The 26,307-nt window shown below is 35.8% G+C and overlaps 1 protein-coding gene across 2 annotated transcripts in view; it reads left to right on the top strand.

Moving 5' to 3' along the window:
- LOC140170333 (uncharacterized) overlaps positions 1–17,090 on the top strand; it is a 40,824-nt gene extending 23,734 nt beyond the window's left edge. The window contains exons 5-9 of one of the 2 annotated variants that reach the window (XM_072193701.1): positions 1,029–1,109; positions 10,532–10,560; positions 12,105–12,180; positions 15,459–15,580; positions 16,581–17,090. In XM_072193701.1, the coding sequence (XP_072049802.1) occupies positions 1,029–1,109; positions 10,532–10,560; positions 12,105–12,180; positions 15,459–15,580; positions 16,581–16,817 (545 nt within the window). In that variant the 3' untranslated portion in view covers positions 16,818–17,090. Of the gene's footprint in view, positions 1–871; positions 953–1,028; positions 1,110–10,531; positions 10,561–12,104; positions 12,181–15,458; positions 15,581–16,580 lie in introns of both variants that reach the window. The other variant, XM_072193700.1, reaches the window with a different exon arrangement.
- Positions 17,091–26,307: the final 9,217 nt, after the last annotated feature.

Genomic DNA, 26,307 nt, shown 5'->3' with positions numbered 1-26,307 from the left:
ACTTTTAATTCTTTGATCACCCTACTTGGGACCCTACTTTTTTATCCCCTTTTTTCGTGATCCTAGCATCCTTTTTCTATGACACTTTTTCAGCAGATATCCACGATAAAAGCTTATTCCCAAAATTTCAGTTGATTACGATTTTGCGTTTGCGAGTTATGCATGATTATGTGTATTACACTGTTCCATAGACAATGCGTTGTAATTTCGTTCTGGTATACCAGAACGTAATTCAAATTTCAAGATATTTTTCTAAACGAATTAATCTGCAAGAAATTGTTTGTATATACATAAACATTAGGTAGCCAGAGCTTTCCATTGGTATAAAAATCTAAACTTTTTTGGAGAAAAGTGGGGGGCTGATGCTGTGGATCACGAAATGCCCTTTTAAGTTATCTTTGTTAAATTGATTTCCGTTTTTCTATATATGGTTGCATTACATTAAAATCAAAAGAAATAATTTTTCCTCCAACAAACGAATAGGGGTTGTGGCGGCGCCACGCGGGCATGGGGAAAGTGTTCCTCAAATTTTGTGCTTTCCCCGGTTCCTCCCTCCCCCATTAGAAAAACCCCACCGAATTACCCTCCCATCCCCCGCCCCATTACTTCCCGGGATGATCATGCCAATCATTTTGTGGAGCAATTAGATTTTGTTTAAAAAAAATAAGCACAATCGATTTGGTAAAAACCGATAACCGAAAAATATTAAAACCGAAAAATCGCCGATTAAAACCGATTATTATTATTTTAGCGATGAGAAATTTATAGTTTGCGGTTCATAAAAGAATCACCGCCTGTACCTTTAACCCAACCATCCCTCCCAGCTAGCTAGCAAAATCACCCGTATTTTGTTTCCTCATTATGATGTTAGGAGAGCATGGAGGTAGGGGTCACAAAGGCAATAAAGGAGATAGAGGAGTACGCGGATTCGAAGGACCTCGAGGGAGACCTGGTAAGATATTATAAATAAACCCACATTGTGGGCTCATTTTTATTCATTTGTATGTGTGATCCCTTGAACTTCACAGGCTTATTAGGCCGACGAGGGAGGAAAGGGGATCAAGGTGATCGTGGCTTTAATGGACCTCCAGGGCCGCAGGGAATCCCTGGTAAGAAGAGCATGCGTGCGTCGCGTGCGAAGTATGTGATCGTACGGGCGTGCATTTTATGCATGCATTATACGCATTATGGCCCACAACCCCTGTCGTAGTGATACAGATAATGAAACTAGATGAGTGCTACATGTAGGCTAGTTCCCTTCCCTGACCTGTGTGACCCTAGCGCCACAACTAATTATGATATATCCGTATATCATATTATACACGCGTCACTATAGTGACGCGCATCTTAACGTATATGCCAAAAATTGGCAAGTTAAATGGTGTTAATATGTGACCTCCAAGTTAGGTTGTCATCAAGTGTAATGCCCAGAAATTTAACGTCATATACACGTGAAAGTTTGCATCCATCCAGGAATACATTGTGGACATCAATTATATTTTTTGTTTGATGAGGTGTTCCAATAAACATAAGATTTGTTTTGCTTGCATTCAAGGATAACTTGTTACACTTAAACCAGTTAACAATCTCGTTCAACTCTTTATTCATATTATCACAAAGCCTTTGAATATTGTTGTCAGAAAGAAAAACATTAGTGTCAACTGCAAATAGCATAAACGATAGAAGTTTAGATGTTCTGCTATTGTCATTCATATATACAATTAACAGTAGTGGTCCCAGGATGGAGCCCTGTGGCACCCCACACTTTACACTGGTATAAGATGAGTTTGCAGAATTAAAAGATACATAGTGTTTACGGGTTGACAGATAGTTTTCAAACCAGTTATACGGTACACCACAAAAACCATAATGGTATACAACTTTTGTAATGAGATATCACGATTAATAATATCAAAGGCCTTTGAAAGGTCCATGAAGATACTATAGCAGTATACATATTTTAATCAATAGCCTTGTTTTGTTTGTATCTTTAATCAAGTCTAATACAGCCATATACGTAGAATGTTTATGACGCAACCCGTATTGTCTATTGTACAGTAATATTTTGGCATTTAAAAAGTTACTACATGAACAATAATTCTTTCAAGAATTTTGGAAAAATAAGACAACACTGGTCTATAATTACTAAATGATTGTGGAGAGTCTTTCTTGTATATAGGTACAACCTTTGCTATTTTAAAAGCATTCCTTCTGCGAGTAACTTGTTCAAAATTATTTTCAATGGATATAAAATTTCAGTGGCAACCAATTTTACTACGTCAGACTTTATTAGATCATATCCTGAACTTTTGCTATTACCCAAGTTATTGAATAATCTTCAGGATTTCATTTTCGTCTGTTGGTTTGAAAAAAAGTAGAGTTACATTGCAACTATAAGTTAGATACTCATCAAAATTTTTACAGTGATGTTTTATAGAGGCAGCTAGTATGGGTCCAATGCTGGCAAAGAATTCATTGAATTTGTTTGCTACTTTTGATGGATCATTATAAGTTTCATTGTCACTTACAAACTTTTGAGAAGATGTCTTTTTTTGGATATCTTACTAAAACTTACTGAAATCGATCATAACATATTTATGTATTAGTTTCGTATGCATGTTAATGCATTTAGATGTTGTATTTCAAATATTGAAATATAAAATAGTCGTTGGTACCTATATATCCCTTTAAATTAATATGCACGTTTAGATATTTATTAGTTAGGAAACACTACGTGTAGTTTTAATAGAAATACTGGTTTTCAACCTTGATTGCTTGTAGTAATTGCATCATACATTTAGATGACATTTAGGGCCTATATAATATCGTATTATGTAGGATAAACCAGTTTGATCAAGCCAATTTTTTAGTTTGCGCAAATATTCTTTGGATGGATAATATTTGACGTAGATTTGTTCAGTTTTCAAAGTCGCAACTAACGTATATAGGTTTTCCTGTATTCGTAGATTTGTTCAGTTTTCAAAGTCGCAACTAACGTAGGTTTTCCTGACGCTGGTTTTCCTCGCAAAATGACTGCTGTAAAGATCTAAATTTTAGTGTGTTACCATGCACGCTCGCACGCCTGTTGACTCCAAAACCAATAACCATATACCAATTGGGCTATAATTGAAATCCATACACCCCTTATGGAAGACATGACACACAGGGAGTGTGAATTTTAAATGGGGTTACTTAAAGGCCCATTCAGTGATTTGCTCATCCGGGCGATCATAAAAATCATCAAAATTTAGATTTTGGTACCTTTGTCATTGTCATAAATATGTAAACATAGCCTGCTAGTGTTCAGCCGAAAGCCGTGTATTTAAGACAAAAATAAGGAATTTACATGAATCTGTATTATACTGACAGTATCTAAATTAGCTACATGTATTCGAATGGGGCTTCAACTTCGTTAATACTGCTGTTTTCTTTGTTTTTTGACAAGTTGAAGTATTGTATTTAAGATCATAAAACATATCTTACTTAAGGAGCCCTTTTTCTAAGAACCTCCTGAATTTTGCTGAGGCGGGAAGATGAAGGTTCTTCAAATCTCTTCATACTTTTATTATGGACATATAGTGATGAAACATTTCACATGGTGAAATAATTTTGCTGTATCATGTGCCAGTGTTTCTAGATCAAAAACCCTTGATTGAGCTCATTTACGCAATTTTGTCAGACTTATAAAATCGACTATATTTCATGTTTTCAATGTATTTCTAGATCTGAGTGTACTAGAAAGTTAATATTTGGAGTAAACATTTTAAATGGATAGGTTCACAAATATAAATAAAGAAAAAATCATATTTTTGGTACCTTGTGTGTTTTTATTTTATGTAAATACCTTAAAAAGAAGATGTTTTTGGGCAAAAATTGGTCATTTTTTTAAATCTGTATTTCTCTCATGGGCAGTAACTTTCCAACACAAAAAGTACATATTTACAAAGCCGAGGGACAGTTCTAAAAAATATAAATTATCACCGTTGTGTTTTTATTTACTTACTTAGAAACACACAAATTAAGTTGCATGGTTTTAGTGAACTACTAATTTGAGCAACACCAAATGCGCCAATACTTTATCCACGTCTGCGCCTATTTATGCCACAACGTACACGTTTTTACATCAACATAATTATAAGATACATCTTGGGCCTTACATGAAAAAGGAAATCAAAATAATGCACGGAATCCACTCATTGCATATAGGCTTTTTGCCATTGACCCTGTGGTTCTATAGTAATTACTGTACTTAAAATTAACATTTTTTGTTTTGCCAACAACATATTTGGAGTCTAATTTTTAGAACTAATGTTTTTCCACTATTACCATGATGCATAGGTCACGCTTCCATCGGACATGACTTGTGCACCTCGTGCTGTGCCATGTGTATCGCGTCAGCACGGCCCATTTGAAATACGAGTGCATGTCTGTATGCTTGAAGTACAGTAACATGTTTCAAAAGAAATAGAATTGAACAAAATAACATTTTCTAGAAATTAGGAAATGCTTTGAGCATGTTGTATACAGATTAATTGAGTAGGGTAAAGTACACTGATCAACATGCCTTTTGTTTGGAGCAAATCGGACATTATACGGTTTCCATAATACATCAATTACCGTAATATTTTCTTTGTATCCTTGTTTTTGTCAATAATCGATATAGTTAATGAGCTAAAAGGACTAAGCTGGAAAGGCTCATTAATATGTAATTATTGCCAATATTTTGCTAAAAATCGATGCATTTATGTTCAGGGTACTTTTATTTTGCATACTTTTGCCCTGATACTTGGTCAAAGTGTTTCTAATATGTTCTAATGTATTATATAGTGAAGCCGCCCTCTAATTTGCATATTTGCATAATTAATGAGCTAATTTGCATAAATGCTAAATAATTATGCAAATATGCAAATTAGGGGACGGCTTCACTATATAATACATGTACATTAGAACATAATTATTAGAAACACTTTGACCAAGTTTCAAGGCAAAAGTATGCAAAATGAAAGTCCCTTAAACATTTATGCATGGATTTTTAGCAAAATATTGGCAAAAATTATATGTTAACTTAATGAGCTTCTCCTGTCATTTTAGCTCATTAACTTTATTGATTATTATAAAAACAATAAAATATCAATTGATATATTTTGCAAACCGATGTCCGATTTGCTTCTAAGTGTGCTTTGCTCTACTCAATTGAGCAATGACTACAACTACTGCACTGAAAATTCTGCAACTCAAGGCAAGTAGTTATTGATTTATTGATCAAATATTGGTTTCCCTCATTTTTGACTGTAACTCCACAACTGTTGTCTGTGCTGAAATACAATTTCCAGTGCATTAGTTGTAGTCCTTGCCCCTATAATATACATATCTTACTTGTCATCATGCATCAATGCGCTATAATTTTTGAGAAAAATGCAAAAATAGGCACAAAATTGGGCAGGGGTATACCCCCTTAATGCATAAACCCTCAGTGATTATTGGAATCAGTGTGAATTTCAATAAAGAATGTAACTACTTCTACTTATATTGTTTCAGAGAATTGAAATAATGATTTCAATGTGTTTTTAACTGTTATACATGACCCGATGAGTATGTTGCACAATGGTGGTGGCTGGTATTGCCAGCTGCCATCTCTGTTGAAACACTGCAAAAGAGGGGTGACTTACATGTCGCATTTAAGTACACTAAGGAGTAAAAACACAATGGTGATTTTATTTATTTTTGAAAACAATATTCAAGGTCCCATTTGACATGTAATTTTTTTTTCTCAAGTGACTGCCTGTAAAAATAATCTCTGTTTCAAATTAAGCTAATTTTTAACGAAAATTGTTGCAAAACTGTGGTATATATTAAGGTATACCGTGAATAGTAAATAACAAATGACAAAATGGTGCAAGCTGGGTATGCCCTATAATGTTGTTGAAACTATATAGGAGTATCAGTATCAAAGTCAATATCGTTTGAAAGATATGGAATACAAAGTAGAAATCCATGTATTCGTTATTTGTCAATATTTAGCATTTAGGGCCGAATTATTGATTTTTTGTCTAGAAACACTGATACGAGGTAGGCAAAAAAATTCATTGCCATGAGCAAGGAATCATCAACCAAGATGCATATACCAAATATGAAAGGATTTGTCCAACCTTCATCTTCCCATGACCTGGTGGTTTTTACACGGAGGGCTCCTTAAACTTTAAACTTACTGAAACCTATCATGACATCATTATGCATTAGTTTTGTATGCATGTAGTGCATTTAGATGTTGTATTTCAAATATCGAAATATAAAATAGTCGTTGGTACCTATACCGTATATGTGACGTGGTATATCAAAAAGAGACACTTAAAATAAATTTATAAAATAAATTTTGGATTTATAAAGCAAAATAAATTTTGGATTTATAATAATTGCATCATACATTTAGATGACATTTAGGGCCTATATAATATCGTATTATGTAGGATAAACCAGTTTGATCAAGCCAATTTTTTAGTTTGCGCAAATATTCTTTGGATGGATAATATTTGACGTAGATTTGTTCAGTTTTCAAAGTCGCAACTAACGTATATAGGTTTTCCTGTATTCGTAGATTTGTTCAGTTTTCAAAGTCGCAACTAACGTAGGTTTTCCTGACGCTGGTTTTCCTCGCAAAATGACTGCTGTAAAGATCTAAATTTTAGTGTGTTACCATGCACGCTCGCACGCCTGTTGACTCCAAAACCAATAACCATATACCGACTTCTGGTCAGGTTATCAATTTTGAGTGTTTTACATTATCTTAAGGGGGTACTACACCCCTCGATAAATTTGTGTCTATTTTTGCATTTTCTCAAAAACTAATAGCACACTGGTAACAAAAGTTATGTATATTATAGGGGCAAAGAATCCAATTACTACACTGGAATTTCAGTGACCCCAGACAAGCGGTTCGTTATTTATGATAAGAAATAAGGTACCGCTAGGATGTACCTCATTTCCTATCATTATACTGAACCACTTGTTTTGAGTCGCTGAAATTTCAGTGCAGTAATTGGATTCCTTGCCCCAATAATATACATAACTCCAGTGTGTTATTATTTTTTGACAAAAATGTAAAAATAGTCACAAATTTACCACATGGGTGTAGTACCCCCTTAAATAAAGAGATACTTTGCTCCACAACGCCCTTTTCTCCAATGAAATCGGACATTCCTAAGCGAAGATAATGAGTTCGTAAGTTATGGTTCAATCAAATTGGAAATTGAGATATCGGCCTTTAAAGATATTATTGACAATGTTGAGAGTAGGAATTACCTTGAAAAATATCTCAAAAATACAAGATGCCAGCTATATTCCGGTCTGAAACTATCAAATATTTTAAACATTATTAACATCACAAATTTGCAATAAACCCAAATTGTGAAAAAAATCACCCCGGGCAGATTGTGTGCTATATTTTTCCATTTACGATCCTGCCCAAAAGTGTCTGCTTTCGATATTATCACGTCACATAATTCCTTTAATTAATATGCACGTTTAGATAATTATTTAATAGTTAAGAAACACTACGTGTAGTTTAGAGATATTGATTTTCAACCTTACTTGCTTGTATTTTTATAGTAAATGCATCATACATTTTGAAGTTTAGATGACATTGATATAAAACCGTAATATGTACAATATGTAGGATAAACCCGTTTGATCAAGGCAACTTTTTATTTTGTGCAAATATTCTTTGGAGGGGTAATATTTAACGCAGATTTTCAAAGTCGCAACTAACGTAGGTTTTCCTGACGCTGGTTTTCCTCGCAAAACGACTGCATACTGTACATATCTAAATATACATTTTAGTGTGTTGGGGTGCACGCTCGCACGCCGGTTGACTCCTAAGTTCCATACCAATCGGGCTATTGAAATCCATACACCCCTTATGGAAGACTTGACCTTAATCTTCTACACAGGGAGTGTGAATTTTAAATGGGGTTACTTAAATTAGGTGGCTCCATTTGAAATCTACACCACCTGTGTGGAAGATTACGTCCTCCATGTGTGTTGATTTCAACTGGAATATACAAGTACATTATACACAAACCCCGTACATACACCCCCACTCACCCCCACCCCAACTTATACACCACTCGCCTTCACCCACACCCACCCTTAATACACATCTATCACCATACAAGCAAACTAAAGCAACAAAATTAATCTAAATATATAAGAGAATTCATGTTTCTCTCAGCAAGAGGCCGTCTCTTATGCAACATAACACTTCCCATGGTTTTCACTTCTATACCTCTATCACTAAGCACAAGTGATGACAAGTGTTCTAAAGGTCTTCATACTAAAAAGCTTCATATCTTCATGTACGACTGATTTCAATGCATTAACATCGAAAGTCTCTATCGGGGGCTTTTTAGTATGTGTTAAAAGATGCATTGATCGTGGTGTTATTTTGTTTACATCTCTTTGTATCGAACAAACCTGTACACATGAAACCTATTATATACTGCGCCAATAAAGTATCCTTACAGTTGGAAAATTAATCACAATTTCCGAACTGAACAATATTGGGGTAAATTTGTAATATTGGGGTAAATTTGTTTTTTAAATAGATGCACTAGCTAATCCTGCACATTATGACACCACATTGAATCCAATGTGACTTCAAGAAGTCACATTGTGACTGCACCATTCAACATCCGGGACAGCAAGATTTGCTTTTAAGGATGATAATGAATCAAGAATCAAGAATCAAGAAGCAAAGTTACAAGCATTTGACTTGACGAAGATCCAGTTTTAAAAGTGACAAACTAGCCTATTCAAAACTCCACAGACAAGACATCTGGTTTGAGAGTGGTGAATGGCTAATTTATGCGTTTGGCTTTAATTTAAAACAAAAGGAACAAAAGAAAATTGAAACAAAAGAACTGACAAATAAAATGAAAGCTTTGAAAAGTACAGAGAAGTAAAAACTGAAATAAAAACTGCTTTAAATAACGCTTCATTGGAGAAAGTGTGTTGTCTCTTTGTTTCTCTTGTTGGAATCTTTTTGCGCCTTGTATAGGCCAGTTTGTCACTTTTAAAACTGGACCTTCGTCTATTCAAATGCTTGTAACTTTACTTCTTGAGGTCACATTGGATTCAATGTGGTGTCATAATGTGCAGGATTAGATAGTGCATCTATTAAAAAACAAATTTACCCCGATATTGTTCAGTTTTAAAATTGTGATTATTTTTCCAACTGTAAGGATACTTTATTGGCGCAGATATATCAGCTACTGAAGGAGGAGTAAACGTAGCCTACTTATAGTGGAATTTGAGCAATTTTAATGTTTACTAAAACAGTTACTAACAGAATGAAACTGCAGTCTTTTTCGATGGGAACGTTGAATTCTGCTGTCAAATATTTTTTACCAGCAGGATCTTCTTCAGCGAGATTTCAGTTGGGTCTAATATTAATTTCTGGAAATCTGAGCTGGTGGTATTTCCAAATTGCCTATACAGACTGTATCAAAATATTGTTACCCATCAGAGTAAAATGCCGGTTGTGTAAAATAGTTTACCACATGGGGTAAACATTACCCATCAGTGGGTTATTTTCAGTCATTTATTAAATGTTGGGTAAATTTTACCGAACATTGGGTAAAACAAAACTTTACCCAACCCACGAGGGTTGTTCATATGGTACCCAGCAGTTGGGTAAAATGACACTTTACCCAAGTGGGTAAATAGTTTACCTAATTGACTTTTTACCCAAATGTTCGAACAGCGTATCGTTAAGCCTACTATTAATAATCTTATCTTATAGGTGCATGGTACTACACGCCTTGATACATTTGTGAATATTTTTACATTTTTCTCAAAAAATAATAACACACTGGTAACAAAAGTTATATATATTATAGGGGCAAGGAATCCAGTTACTACACTGGAATTTCAGTGACTCAAGACAAGCGGTACGTTATTTATGATGAGAAAAGAGGTACCGTTAATGTACCTCATTTCTTAACATTGAACCAGTCTTGAATCACTGACATTTCAGTGAAGTAATTGGATTCCTTGTCCCTACGATATATATAACTTTTGTTACCAGTATGTAGTTATTTTTTGAGAAAAATGCAAAATTAGTCACAAAATTTATCACATTAGAGAATGAATTTGGAGAAAACCTTCTGATAATTACAAACACTCGCTGAGCAACAAGACCTTCCCTCTAAGCTTTTAATCCGATAAGCTGATTATCTATTTATTTTCATGAATTGGAAGACATTCTTTGTTGTATTACTGAGCTCAATCATCTGAAATTACTGGAGCGTGAGCCACCCAGACTGGTGGCTTAGCATAGTATTTTATTAACAGAAGGTTTTCTCCAAATTCGTTTCCTAATGAGGGGTTATAGTACCACCTTAAAGGGGCCTAAAGGCGACACGACGATGTGGATCGAGAGATTGTTTCATTTCAATTCAAGTGATAATCACTGTCGTATCTGTGTCTCTACGTTTTGTACTTATTTTGTGAAATATTTTGTTTCTTTAAATTCCAGGTGAACTGGTTGGTGTGGAACTAACAGAGGTAATTATCCAAATGGGCTATTCCAGTCCAGTTGATATCCATACTCCCCCTATGAAAGACATGACTTTAATATCCAACACAGGGGGTGTAAATTTCAATTAGAGTCACCCTCTCAGGTAACCCCATTTGAAATTCATACTCCCTGTGTGGAAGATTAAGGTCATGTCTTCCATTGGGGTTGTGGGTTTCAACGGGAATAGCCAATGTAAAATTGCAAGTATCATGCACATTAATCATGATAAAGGGATTGTAACCATGGTAACTGTGGTTGGTATATCGTATCTTTGACTGGTATAATTATCGTAACTGCGACTGGTATACAAATTAGAGCAATCTTTATGTTTATTTCAGTTCATTTGTTTTTCTCTGCAGTTGCTGCGTCTTTAAGAGTTATTAGTTGTTGAGAATGGATGAACACTTTTGTTAATTAGCAGAAATACTTTTCCGCAGGCTTGGATATATGGAAATTCAAAATATTATTGTGTACCTCTCACTAAAACATTTTACCCTGTACAATATATGAGGTCCCTATGAGCATCTTCTCTGCTATGAAGTAGAGTAGTTAGCTGTTGTGAATTGGTCGAATATCCTTCAATAGTAGGCTAATGACCTCTTGCAAAAGTTGGCAAAAATTGTGGTTATATAGTTTGCATATGCAAATTAGGGTCGTTTGGAAAAGTTTCTCCCACCTTAATCTTTCACTTACCCAAAATAGTTTCCATTATACTATATATTCACCTGGTACCTAATTGGCTGCTGCATTAAAAAGAATTCATGTGCAAACTTCGCGTTGCGGAATGATGTTGCTTGGAATTGCCCACCTATTCAAATCTTGAAGGTGTAACCTTTTCTTAATCACCTAATTTATGCCATGAAAAATTGATTTTTTTTTGGAGGGGGGGAGTTTCATGACCATGAGTACTTCGTCACGTCTTAAGCAACGTATCAGTGTAGAACATGCAAAGAATGCCAACATTAATAGGATTCAGTTGGTACAAAACCATCTCGTCGAAGGATTTCATCAGATGTGATCCACTTTCCTGGGAAACTGTGTTCCGGTTATTTCCAGTCTTTAAAAGTGGGTCATATACGTGACTTAGGAAATAAGTGCCTGCCTCTCTATTCATGGTCTATTGGTCTTTGTCCCCCTCTTTTATCCATCGCTTCTCGTAGCTTACTTCTCTAGATTCTCTGACTTGCTCCTTGCCAAATATCTTGGAGTCCTCCCAATTGACGACATGATTTGCCCTTGCGACATGAATGATCAGATAATTATGACCGACTTAGTTTATTCTTGCTCAGCTGCCCTACGTTCTGACCGAGTCATTTCCCTGAAAAGTGGATCAGATGCTCACATCTGATGAAGTCCTCCGACGAGATGGACGAAATAGTAAGTATAAGTAAAAACTTACTGGTTTTGTCACGCACAAATTACTAATTGATTTGAAGTACAAACCTGATGAATCTATTCACTGTGATTAATAGGATTATCCAGAACCTGAAACAATTACGGTGATTACAATTTACCACCTGTTTCTTTGTAGTTGCTGAGTCATCGCATCAAAGCAATTCATCTGCAAGGTGTACCAACTAACAACATAACAGGGATTACTATGCTAGGTAAGTTGATACCCCATAACACAAAGCTGACATGTTGTAAGTCGCGGTGTCACTAGCAAGCCGATTAAGACGGGAACTTCTGCCGGCGTTACATGTAGGCCTACTCTATTTTTATATTAGTAGGTCAATCTTGATTTCTTTTTCCCTCTTTAGAATCCTGCATGGTCAATGGCGTAAAGGCATGAACAATAAATTAATACAGGTCGAGAGGACACGGATTACAATTATAACAAAATAAATAGATATTGCATTATCTTTGAAATTTGCAACCAATGGAAGCTTTCCTGACGTCGGTTTGACTTGCAAAATTAATTTATTGATTTATATAACAGTGGATGGTTGATATGTGTGTCACACACTCACACTCCACCCCTACGCATCTTACCCACATACTCTCACATCACACCCCTACACAATACCCACCCACCCCTGCACCCCGGCCATTAACGCATAAAAAAAACAAATGAAAGAATGTAACTTATCTTGGTTCAAATTGTAATCAATGTAGGCTCTCCTGACACGCGCGCGTAGCCCCCCCCTGCCCATCCAATCCATACACCACAACATACAAACACACCCACTATTACCAGAAGTAAAAAAAGAACTACAAAAATGACGTACGTAACTAATTTGTGCAAATTTGTGATCAGTGTAGCCTTTCCTGATTCCGGTTTGCTCTGCTAAATTACTTGTGACGTGTCATGTCAAAAAGCAGACACTTTTGGGCAGGTTATCGATTTTGAGGTTTTTACATATCTTAAATATAGAGATATTTTCCTCCACAATGCCGTTTTCCCCAATGTAATCAGACATTCCTAAGCGAAGATATTGAGTTCGTAAGTTATGGTATTATAAAATTGGAAATCGAGATATCGGCCTTTAAAAATATTATTGACAATGTTGAGAGTAGGAATTACCAAGAAAAATGTCTCAAAAAATACAAGATGCCAGTTATATTCCGGTCTGAAACTATCAGACAATATTCTAAACATTAATAACATCACAAATTCGCAACAAATTGTGAAAAAAAATCTCCCCCGGACAGATTTTTGGCTATTTCACCATTTGCGATCCTGCCCAAAAGTGTCTGCTTTTGACATGACACGTCACTACAAGCTAAAAGTGTATACACAATGCACCCATCATCGCCCACCCCACCCACCCCACACACCCCACATACTTATACACCCACACACACCCACACAACATACAAAGGTATAAATTTAGAAAATAATACCCATACTTCAGCCGGCATACCGACAAAACGACGTTCAATGCAATTATCAGTCGCATGCAATATTAGGTACCCTGGGAAACCATCCCTGGGATGCTCCCTTATCTCCCTATAGCAATTTACCTAATTGCTTTCACACAGTGAGACATGTTCGCTCTCTCATCGGATTAGTGAAATTACAAGTTGTTGATGGCATTTAAAAATAAGTTGGATTCTTTAGATGCTGAAGTCATTTAAAAATAAGTTGAATTCTATGTTATATAACTGTATAGGCCTACCGGTAAAATGCTGCATATGATATGATCTCATGTCATCAAATGCATGTCCCATAGAGATATGTAGGCCTACTAAACTTGTCTGAAGAAAGCGTAATTTTTTCTTCTTGCATTGCAAAATCTGCTCTTGCTTGATATCTCTGACTAGGATAAAATAGGTTGACCGTAATTACTTTTTACGACTGGTCCTCGAAGTCTATGATGTATGGGAATTACATAATGCAAAATCATGCTACAATTTTTTTACAGAAAACAGAATAAAAAGGCGGCTTAAAATCATTAAAATTACTTGATATCTCCTATCTGTGTATACACTTGCAGGATTTAACATTACTAATCATGACCAATCCAAATTTAGCAAAAATCATGCAAATTTCTGCTCATTTTAATTATTTGATTTAGGCCTTTTTTCTATGAAATAAAACAGGCATTACTATAAAGGGCACTCAACCATATTTCTATTATTTCAAGCCATAATGTACAATTCATGTCCAATTTGAATTTCGTAAATATTTACGAAAATGGTCAAGATTATACGCATTGATATGATAAAAATACATTTGCCCTATAAAACACAATATATACCATTTAACTAGTTCAAAGTATTTTGTAGAGCCTTAGGGGTACTCGGTTAATTTCAAACGATGTTAATTCCCAGTAATGGCATTTCATTTCATGATCAAAAGAATTATGGCGTCTTTTTTTTAAATTAAATACGATTAAGGTTTATATTTTTTAATGACATTTTCTTTAAGCATTTATTACTCTCTATAGCATGCACATTAAAGATAATATAGATTATTTTATGGTTTTTCTTAACATGCTTAAGGGCTCTGGTATAAACGTTTGGACAGTATATTTTTGTGGGACATGAGAGCACATCAGACATATCGAATTAAATTCTTAATGCGAGGAATGTCCTTCTTATATCAAATAATTTTTTTGAAATTATTAAAATTTGACATTTTCTTAAATTTTTGATATTTAACAGTCCTCGAACGTCCCCCTTAAACGTGTTCAAGGGGACGTCCCCCTAAAAATCATAATAGAATTTTAAAAAAATATGCTCTCTGCATTTTATATATTAGCACAGTATGAGAAAACACTGCTCTGGGCCCAAATAGGGTACAATTGCACAATTTTGTGTGCTTTGCGCGCGCTGAACCATCAACTAATAAAACACACACATCCCCGTTTAGAGCTAAGAGACGATATTTAATTTTTTCGCGAACGCTGTCTGGGCAAAAAAAGTCCCAGTAAATCCGGAACAAAAATAACATGCTCGTACCCGATCCCCCTAAATTTTAATGCTTCCGCCGCAACTTACTGTACTCTTCGATAACTATGTGTCTCTCCTATCCAGTGATGCCAAAATAAGTACCAACATTACTATACACCATGCATCCAAGCGTGTGTCCATTACTAACCAACCTTACGCGTATTATACAAGGGGCAGTATTCAGTGAATGGCTCTTTTCAGGCAAGGGGTGGCCTACATGTCTCATTCTTAGATACTTCCTGAAGAAAGAGCTACTCCTAACGAAAGCTTGAAAGTTCTAAACTTGACAGACGACGACGCGCTAAAAACCCAGTAAATTGCAACCTTATCATATTTTTAAACCGATTGCGTCACCTTTTATCATGTCTAGCGCAGCGTTTTACTTTTCAAAGCCATAAAAGATGTCATCTCTTAATGCTAAATAATTAAAACAAATCATCCCAGCAACGTCTAATCATTCCTTTTTATATCTTTTATTTTTCTTTCCTAGGTTCGGATGGCATTCTCAAATATTGGCGCACGTCCTCATGTACTGATACCAATACGTTTGTCAAGGATTGGGATGGCAATATTAGAGTCATGGAAAAAGGCCAGTATCTCATCTATTCAAGGGTAAGTAAGGCATTACGTTACATGCGCCTTAATTTTTTGCGTGAATTCTTCTTGACAGCTTTAGCTCCCAAATGTATTACCGTAAAAATTCGTTAATAAGCATATGTGCCTATTACTGAGTTGTTCGGACAAGAACGAATTTTTATGGTAGTTTGTTAAACTTTTTCATTTTTTGCAACACAAAAATATGTCACCATCCACCACAAGTGAGCCCGGATGTCTCCAGTGCCACTGTTGAAATATGTTCCATTGAACTTAACAATAAACAATAGGAAACAAAGGATTTATTGACTGTTTTATTGATTTTTCACTACTTAAATGTCAAGTACTATAGACATGATATACATCATTTTAAAGCTAATTTCAAGCAGAATATTTTGGTTGAATATCTCAAAAATGATGATTGGCGACTTCAGGGTTCAGTTGTGCTGGATGGTCACATATTTGTAAGTTAAAAAAAAAACCGAAAAAGTTTAACAAACTACCATAAAAATTCGGTCTTGTCCGAGCAACTCGTTAATAGGCATATGCTTATTAACGTATTTTTACGGTATATGCATTCTTTCCCTGACCCTGAGATGACCATGTACTTGCCATTATACAGTCAAGCAATATAATAACCCAGATGGGGGATCAGCGAATGATGAGATGACCATCCATGCTCAGTCCAGCTTTCCAGAAAGTGACAGATTTGTTTAATGAGTCTATATAGCGTAATGATGAGGAAACTGATAATACGCGGATTTAGGGTTTCTCTACCGGAAGTCAATTTGTGCCGAAATCCCTTCCCACACTGCAATATGCGTATTGCATAACAAAGAATATTGCATTGTGGGAAGGAATTTTGGCACAAATTGACTTCCGGTAGAGAAACCCTAAATCCGCTTATTGGTCCAGCAAACATGACTCTAATATTATAAGGTAGTGAGTTTGACAGGTCAGGTAATCAACCCGAGAAAATGACATATAATTCGATTTTTGTTATCATATTTTCATTTAGGTGCTATTCTATGATAGCGGTGCCTTTTATGGTGCTAACACCAACATCAATGGCGAAGTATTCCTCCGATGTGCTGGTGCACGTGCATCTGCTGCCATCAAGTTTGGACCATGTCAATCAATAGGAGTTGCCGAACTTAACCCGGAGGATCGAGTTGGTATAACATCAATGTACCCTTGGAAGGAAGTTGAAATGAGCCATGAATCGACGTATTTTGGAATTGTGAAACTGAACTGAGTCTGGGAACTGAGTATTGAGTAATATAGTGGTAGACTCTAAGCAAGGATTCATAGTGCAATGCAAGACAACATTTCACCGTCAGTTTCGATTGGGTTAACACTAGGTTTGCACGACTAAGTCGCCAATAGTCGTTATCGCGACTATTAGCGACAGTCGCGACTTTCGACCATGACTAACGACGACTATTTATTGTATATTCAAGATATATCAGTAACTACTACTAGTCTCGACTATTTGGTGCCAATTAGTCAGCTAGTCACGAATATTTGGTGCCAAAAAAAATCAGTCAACAAGTCGGTGTCGATTAGTCGTCTACTAAAAAGCCGTAGTCGTGCATCCATAGGTAACACTGGGTATTATGTGTGTACAATATAATACATCACATAAATGACTATTATATGGACTTCATAGAATGGTAATATAATATTAACAAAATATGCAAGTTGTTTCGGTATTGTAGCTGAACTAAACTATATCCTCGAACTCAAACAGATGACTAAAAGGATGGCGGAACCCATTTCCGTGGCTGAAATTTGAACCCATGACCTTGGGAATCGACTGACTGCTGGTCCTAAGGATTGCTGGTATGAGAATAAGGTTCGCAAGTCAGAAAAAAAGGGGCGGTGGTCCGAAAAATAAAACGGGTTCGCTATTCCGAAAGTTCAGGTTATAGATTTACGTTTATAGGGTTAGGGTACCAGCGGACTTTCACACTAGCCAACTTAACGAGAAGTGACACGCAATCAAAGGAGACGCCTATTTTGTAATAAAATATATGATTTTGAACTAAAGTTCTCCTTTGTAAAGACGTTAAAGTTTTTACAAGAAAAATACAGCTCTGCAACTGCGGAGGAAATGGCTACATTTTGTCAGGAGCTGTCGGGGCGGTCTCCTGCTTTCTAGGCAGTACGTCACTGTGGGCCTACTATTACATTATGTGAATGTTACTTTTAATTTCTTGCTATTTTTCAGTACAAATTAATGTATTTTGAAGTAGTCTATTTAGACTGCATGAAATTAATGTTTTGGTTCTTGTCCAGAGGATTTTCATGAATTGATGAAGGAGGGGATGTTTTTAAATGTAATATTGTTAGCATTGTTAGTAGTTTTCAGCCTTTTTCAACAGAGTGCTCGAGGAAAGGAGGAGGGCCTTTTTCTTTTTTCAAATGTGAGATTCAGAGAAACCCCAACAGTGCTCGAAGAAGGGATATTCTGAGGGATAAACCCTATAGAGTACAACCAGACTTGGAAGTGATCGTTGTTCTCTAATAAACTTATTTACATGTATGACGTTTTCCTAAAGCATTCCAAAGTCTAATAATTTTTGAAAACTTAAAAACAAATCTGACAAATCACAGAAATTGTGGAGGGAGGGGACAAGAACCAAAACATTCATTTAATTTCGGCCCTGTGTAATCAGGTGTAAATATTATTTTTATAATCAATTAAGACCAAGCAACATGTGTATGTAGTATTGTAACTTTAATACTCAAATGATGCAAATGTAATTGTTATAAAATATGATGAGCGTACTACGGAAGTTAAAACGCTCACAAGACAGTATCTTGATTTTAATGTTTTTGATAACACTTTAGCGTGTAATCTGGGTGGTGTTAACATGTTAAAGTGTTAGTAAAAGTGTTAAAAATGAATCGTAGTGTTAATCCTATGCAACGCCCTATATTATGGAAAGTATAAAAAATAATCGCGTTGGAGTGTTTAAAAAGTATTAACACTAGTGTTTACTGTTTAGAGTGTATTTCGGTATGAGGTTCAGCATGGTGTGGTGAATCGGGTAGTTTCTAGATGACAGATTCGTTCAAGCAATAATAGCAGACCCAGAACCAATAATATTTTGTAAGGGCCGATTTACACTCCATGTCGACGTCGAATAGTCATGCGCGTATTTTGGGTGGGGGCTTTGGGGGCGGCAGCCCCCCGGGGTAAAATGAAGGGCGGCGAAAATGAAGGGGCGGCGGAAGAAGAAGGGGCGGCAAAAACAGGGGCGGCAAAAACGAAGGGGCGGCAAAAAGAATTAGTAAATAAAAAAGGGCGGAAAAATTTGATAAAGCATAAAAAAAATTTGAAAATGTGCTGCTTTTAGGGCGCTAGCGCCTGAAACCTTTTTTTTTTTTTTTGCTCTTCACTTTTTCAAACGACCGAGAAAAAATCGGGTCAACCTTTTCGGGCTTTTGAGGAAGGGGCGGCAAAATTGGATTTTATTCAGCCCCCGGGGTTGGGGCGGCCACGGTACGCCACTGAATAGTCATATTCGATTCAGCAGGCATGAATTTATCATTATTCAATAATGTTTTAAGTTATATTTTCGTCTCGGATAAAACGAGTTTGACGCTGCGCGGCGTATAATGAATACACTTAATGTAAACTGTAAATATAGATATCAATCCTTTTTATACACGATATATCTAGACAATTCAACACTCAAATTGTTTTTATTCTAAGATCAGAAAAGAATAGAAACACCCATGTGTTAATATGAGGCAAAAATAATTGGTATTTGGGATATTGAGATTCTTATACGCTAAATGCCAGGGTGGTGCAATAATTATGTGTAACCGGTGGGGGTGAATTATAGGAGGGAGAGCAAATATCTATAGCAGCCCCCCCCCCCAAAGAGGTGTCATTTTTGAAGGTCAAAGGGGGGGAAGGCAGGAGATTTTTGGCAGTTTTTGAGGGGCGCCGTTTCGATATTATGCCCTGCAAAGGTGTAAAAAATGTTCAAATATGCAACATTTTCTGCTAATTGCTCTCGCATTTTACATGTCTTGTGAGTAAAGTTTTAAATTTGTGTACCTCAAAATCTGATATGTGTAAAGGGGGCGAAGGGTTTTTTGCGGATTTTTTGGCATATCGAGGAGGAGGAAATTATTTTTGGCACGGCCATGGTGGTGGCGAGTGATAGACCCATTTTGGTAAGTAACCCTCCGGGGTAGGCCTACACATAATTATTGCGCATCAGCCTGTTGTTAGATACTTTACGCATGCGCCAATTAATCCAATTCAAAATACCCGCCAATGACTGATTTGCCATTGATTGACCTCGCGTACACGTACATAATAGAAGTAAGTATTGATGTCAGCAATTAAAACCACTTTGATTTGAGTGTCTGATTAATGTTTGTGTCTTCCGTCCAATATGACCAATGTAAAAAAATATGCATGTGTATAATGTGTGTAATATTTATATCCGAGAGGGGTACCCGCGTATGGGTGAGCGTGCAGGCGATAGTTCCCAGGTTCGCTAGTCGGATAATAAGGCTAGCCGCTAGTCCGAAAAATGACTAGTCCGAAAAAAGGTTCGCTTGTCCGAAACACAAAAAACTTCCCTAGTTCGAAATATAAAAAAGGGTGGGCAGGGGTTAGGTTTACGGTAGGGTTAGAATAAGGTAGGGTTAGGGTACTGGCAAACTTTTCGGACTCCCGAACCGTAGGACTAGAGAACAGTCTGTCAGATGTAGGCCGATAAGAATCCACGAAGGACTATTATTGTAAAACAAACTCTGTGCTGTAAATTTGCTGAAAGTCAACAGCTATTTTCCGTAACAATCATTCTTAAAACTACGTACATTAGCTTAAGGCGGTACTATACACCCCTTGATAAATTTGTGACCATTTTGTATTTTTCTCAAAAATAATAACACACTTATAACAAAAGTGAAGTAATTGGATTCCTTGCCCCTATAATATATACATAACTTGTTATTTTGTGAGAAAAATGCAAAATTACTCACAAAATTTGTCAGGGGGTGTAGTACCAAGAATAAGAATAACATTTTTTTACGGAATTTCACGGAGATTTCTGTAAATTTACAGCACATACGGAATTTTATTATACATGTAATGTACACAAGTGGGGTATATTATAGTACGTGGCGTAATCGGATCTCCAATAATGTATTCCTAATTGTTATGTACCAAAGAACAATACCCTGTAATATTTTGTAGAAAACCTATTGTGAAATGAAATAAAACAACAGATAAGGACAGGAAATGTGTGGTAGTCGTCTATTCTCATCTTCAATTTAGCTAAAGGTGGTACTACACCCATGTGGTAAATTTGAGACTATTTTTGCATTTTTCTCAAAAAATAATTACACACTGGTAACAAAAGTTATACATTATTGGGGCAAGGAATCCAATTACTACACTGAAATTTCAGTGACCCAAGACAAGCGGTTCAGTATGATAGGAAACGAGGTACATCCTAGTGGTACCTCATTTCTGGTCATAAATAACAAACCACTTGTCTTGGGTCACTGAAATTCCAGTGTAGTAATTGATTCCTTGCCCCTATAATATACATAACTTTTGTTACCACTGTGTTATTAGTTTTGAGAAAATGCAAAAAATAGACACAAATTTATCGAGGGGTGTAGTACCCCTTAATTTGGTGTAACTTTACCAATTATGAATTTCAAAACAAAGCAAACAAAGCAATCATGCATAGTTGCATACATACGAACAAGATCAAGTATGTGGGGTTTATGCCATATTTTGGAATTCTTTTTAATTATACACGTTCACAGCCGAAAAGACAGAGCAACTTGAACGCGTTAATGCTTTTTAAGTGCTGGCAATTATGCTTCAACATTAAAAACCAAAGTTTTGGGATATTTTCTCAAAATATCAAGAGCTATCTCAAGAACCACTGAACCAATACTTGGCTTGTTTGCACTCATTGTAATGCATTTTTCATGCTGATTCCAAATACAGTCATGAAAATGTACAATTCTGATTTTTTTTTATTTTCAAAGAAAATTTGAAACTTGTCGTCTGCAGTCGACACCCGCATGGAGAGGGTTAATAATTAAGCTTGTGATAAAGGTAAGTCTCTTCAGTCTTTTTGTTGTTGTAATGAATCTTGGATTTATTATTACTTCTTCTGCAACAATATTCAGCAGATAGCATGGCATGCATAAAGTCATCTTCAGTAGAATGACACCAAGACATATAGACCTAATTTATAATGCTATCTTCAGTAGAGATCAAGGCATAAATGCATATAAAGCTAATTCGGGAGACGAAAGACATGCGTATAAAGCTATCTCAGTGGACAGCAAGACGTACATTATAGCTATCTTCAGTAGACAGCAAAACATAAATTATAAAGCTATCTTCAGTAGACAGCAAGACGTACATTATAAAGCTATCTTCAGTAGACAGCAAAACATATATTATAAAGCTATCTTCAGTAGACAGCAAGACGTACATTATAAAGCTATCTTCAGTAGACAGCAAAACATATATTATAAAGCTATCTTCAGTAGACAGCAAGACGTACATTATAAAGCTATCTCCAGTAGACAGCAGGACGTATATTAAAAAGCTATCTTCAGTAGACAGCAAGACGTACATTATAAAGCTATCTCCAGTAGACAGCTATCTTCAGTAGACAGCAAGACGTACATTATAAAGCTATCTTCAGTAGACAGCAAGACGTACATTATAAAGCTATCTTCAGTAGACAGCAAGACGTACATTATAAAGCTATCTCCAGTAGACAGCAAGACGTACATTATGAAGCTATCTTCAGTAGACAGCAAGACGTACATTATAAAGCTATCTTCAGTAGACAGCAAGACGTACATTATAAAGCTATCTCCAGTAGACAGCAAGACGTATATTATAAAGCTATCTTCAGTAGACAGCAAGACGTACATTATAAAGCTATCTTCAGTAGACCGCAAGACGTACATTATAAAGCTATATTCAGTAGACAGCAAGACGTACATTATAAAGCTATCTCCAGTAGACAGCAAGACGTACATTATGAAGCTATCTTCAGTAGACAGCAAGACGTACATTATGAAGCTATCTTCAGTAGACAACAAGACGTACATTATAAAGCTATCTTCAGTAGACAGTAAGACGTACATTATAAAGCTATCTTCAGTAGACAGCAAGACGTACATTATGAAGCTATCTTCAGTAGACAGCAAGACGTACATTATAAAGCTATCTTCAGTAGAAAGCAAGACGTACATTATAAAGCTATCTTCAGTAGACAGCAAGACATATATTATAAAGCTATCTTCAGTAGACAGTAAGACGAACATTATAAAGCTATCTTCAGTAGACAGCAAGACGTACATTATAAAGCTATCTTCAGTAGAAAGCAAGACATATATTATAAAGCAATCTTCAGTAGACGGCAAGACGTACATTATAAAGCTATCTTCAGTAGACAGTAAGACGTACATTATAAAGCTATCTTCAGTAGAAAGCAAGACGTACATTATAAAGCTATCTTCAGTAGACAGTAAGACATATATTATAAAGCTATCTTCAGTAGACAGCAAGACGTACATTATAAAGCTATCTTCAGTAGACAGTAAGACGTACATTACAAAGCTATCTTCAGTAGACAGCAAGACATATATTATAAAGCTATCTTCAGTAGATAGCAAGACGTACATTATAAAGCTATCTTCAGTAGACAGCAAGATGTACATTATAAAGCTATCTTCAGTAGACAGCAAGACGTACATTATAAAGCTATCTTCAGTAGACAGCAAGACGTACATTATAAAGCTATCTTCAGTAGACAGCAAGACGTACATTATGAAGCTATCTTCAGTAGACAGCAAGACGTACATTATAAAGCTATCTTCAGTAGACAGCAAGACATATATTATAAAGCTATCTTCAGTAGATAGCAAGACGTACTTTATAAAGCTATCTTAAGTAGACAGCAGGACGTACATTATAAAGCTATCTTCAGTAGACAGTAAGACGTACATTATAAAGCTATCTTCGGTAGACAGCAAGACGTACATTATGAAGCTATCTTCAGTAGACAGCAAGACGTACATTGTAAAGCTATCTTCAGTAGATAGCAAGACGTGCATTATGAAGCTATCTTCAGTAGACAGCAAGACGTACATTATAAAGCTATCTTCAGTAGACAGCAAGACATATATTATAAAGCTATCTTCAGTAGATAGCAAGACGTACTTTATAAAGCTATCTTCAGTAGACAGCAAGACGTACATTATGAAGCTATCTTCAGTAGACAGCAAGACGTACATTATAAAGCTATTTTCAGTAGACAGCAAGACGTACATTATAAAGCTATCTTCAGTAGACAGCAGGACGTACATTATAAAGCTATCTTAAGTAGACAGCAAGACGTACATTATAAAGCTATCTTCAGTAGACAGCAAGACGTACATTATGAAGCTATCTTCAGTAGACAGCAAGACGTACATTATAAAGCTATCTTCAGTAGACAGCAAGACATATATTATAAAGCTATCTTCAGTAGATAGCAAGACGTACTTTATAAAGCTATCTTAAGTAGACAGCAGGACGTACATTATAAAGCTATCTTCAGTAGACAGTAAGACGTACATTATAAAGCTATCTTCGGTAGACAGCAAGACGTACATTATGAAGCTATCTTCAGTAGACAGCAAGACGTACATTGTAAAGCTATCTTCAGTAGATAGCAAGACGTGCATTATGAAGCTATCTTCAGTAGACAGCAAGACGTACATTATAAAGCTATCTTCAGTAGACAGCAAGACATATATTATAAAGCTATCTTCAGTAGATAGCAAGACGTACTTTATAAAGCTATCTTCAGTAGACAGCAAGACGTACATTATGAAGCTATCTTCAGTAGACAGCAAGACGTACATTATAAAGCTATTTTCAGTAGACAGCAAGACGTACATTATAAAGCTATATTCAGTAGACAGCAGGACGTACATTATAAAGCTATATTCAGTAGACAGCAGGACGTACATTATAAAGCTATCTTCAGTAGACAGCAAGACGAACATTAGGCCAAAAAATTGTTGTGTTGCCCTCAAATGGGAAAATGGGAAATTTGGGTCGGACGGTCGGATTTTTTTTTTTTCAAACCTTCAGTTTTAAAAATCCCCTCAAATATTAAATAATGCTTCTTCAATTAGGGGAAATTTGTCAATTTTGACTACTGGATACCTGTTAGATATCAATTAAAGACTAGTCTTTCAATAAAATATTAATTTTAAGTGAAAAACATTGATTTTTTGAACAAATCTGTAAAAATCATCATTCCAAAAAAACAAAATGCCGACCCTGATTTTTCAGGATTTAGGGTCGGGCGGTTGAGGGCAACACAACAAAAAAATTTTGGGCCTTATAAAGCTATCTAGAGTAGACAGCAAGACGTACATTATAAAGCTATTTTCATTAGACAGCAAGACGTACATTATAAAGCTATCTTCAGTAGACAGTAAGGCGTACATTATAAAGCTATCTTCAGATGACAGCAGGACGTACATTATAAAGCTATCTTCAGAAGACTATCTTCAGCAAGACGTACATGATAAAGCTATTTTCAGTAGACAGCAGCAAGACGTACATTATAAAGCTATCTTCAGTAGACAGTAAGACGTACATTATAAAGCTATCTTCAGAAGACAGCAAGACGTACATTATAAAGCTATTTTCAGTAGACAGCAGCAAGACGTACATTATAAAGCTATCTTCAGTAGACAGTAAGACGTACATTATAAAGCTATCTTCAGAAGACAGCAAGACGTACATTATAAAGCTATCTCCAGTAGACAGCAAGACGTACATTATAAAGCTATCTCAGTAGACAGTAGACAGCAAAGACGTACATTAAAAAGCTATCTTCAGTAGACAGCAATGCGTATGCATTATAAAGCTATCTTCAGTAGACAGCAATGCGTATACATTATAAAGCTATCTTCAGTAGAGAGCAAGACGTGTACACATTATAAAGCTATCTTCAGTATACAGCAAGACGTATATTATAAGGCTATCTTACGTAGACAGCAAGACATACATTATAAAGCTATCTTCAGTAGACAGCAAGACGTACATTATGAAGCTATCTTCAGTAGACAGCAATGCGTACATTATAAAGCTATCTTCAGTAGACAGCAAGACGTACATTATGAAGCTATCTTCAGTAGACAGCAAGACGTACATTATAAAGCTATCTTCAGTAGACAGCAAGACGTACATTATAAAGCTATCTTCAGTAGACAGCAAGGCGTACATTATAAAGCTATCTTCAGTAGACAGCAAGACGTACATTATAAAGCTATCTTCAGTAGACAGCAGGACGTAAATTATAAAGCTATCTTCAGTAGACAGTAAGAGGTACATTATAAAGCTATCTTCAGTAGACAGCAAGATGTACATTATGAAGCTATCTTCAGTAGAGAGCAAGACATAAATTATAAAGCTATCTTCAGTAGACAGTAAGACGTACATTATAAAGCTATCTTCAGTAGACAGCAAGACGTACAATATAAAGCTATCTTCAGTAGACAGCAAGACGTATATTATAAAGCTATGTTCAGTAGACATGAAGACGTACATTATGAAGTTATCTTCAGTAGACAGCAAAACGTACATTATAAAGGTATCTTCAGTAGACAGCAAGACGTACATTAAAAAGCTATCCTCAGTAGACAGCAAGACGTACATTAAAAAGCTATCTTCA

Source organism: Amphiura filiformis, chromosome 14 (genome assembly GCF_039555335.1).
Source record: "Amphiura filiformis chromosome 14, Afil_fr2py, whole genome shotgun sequence".
NCBI classification, from domain to species: Eukaryota; Metazoa; Echinodermata; class Ophiuroidea; order Amphilepidida; family Amphiuridae; genus Amphiura; species Amphiura filiformis.
Note: the sequence above shows the minus strand (reverse complement) of the source record. Positions and strands in the feature narration are given on the sequence as shown.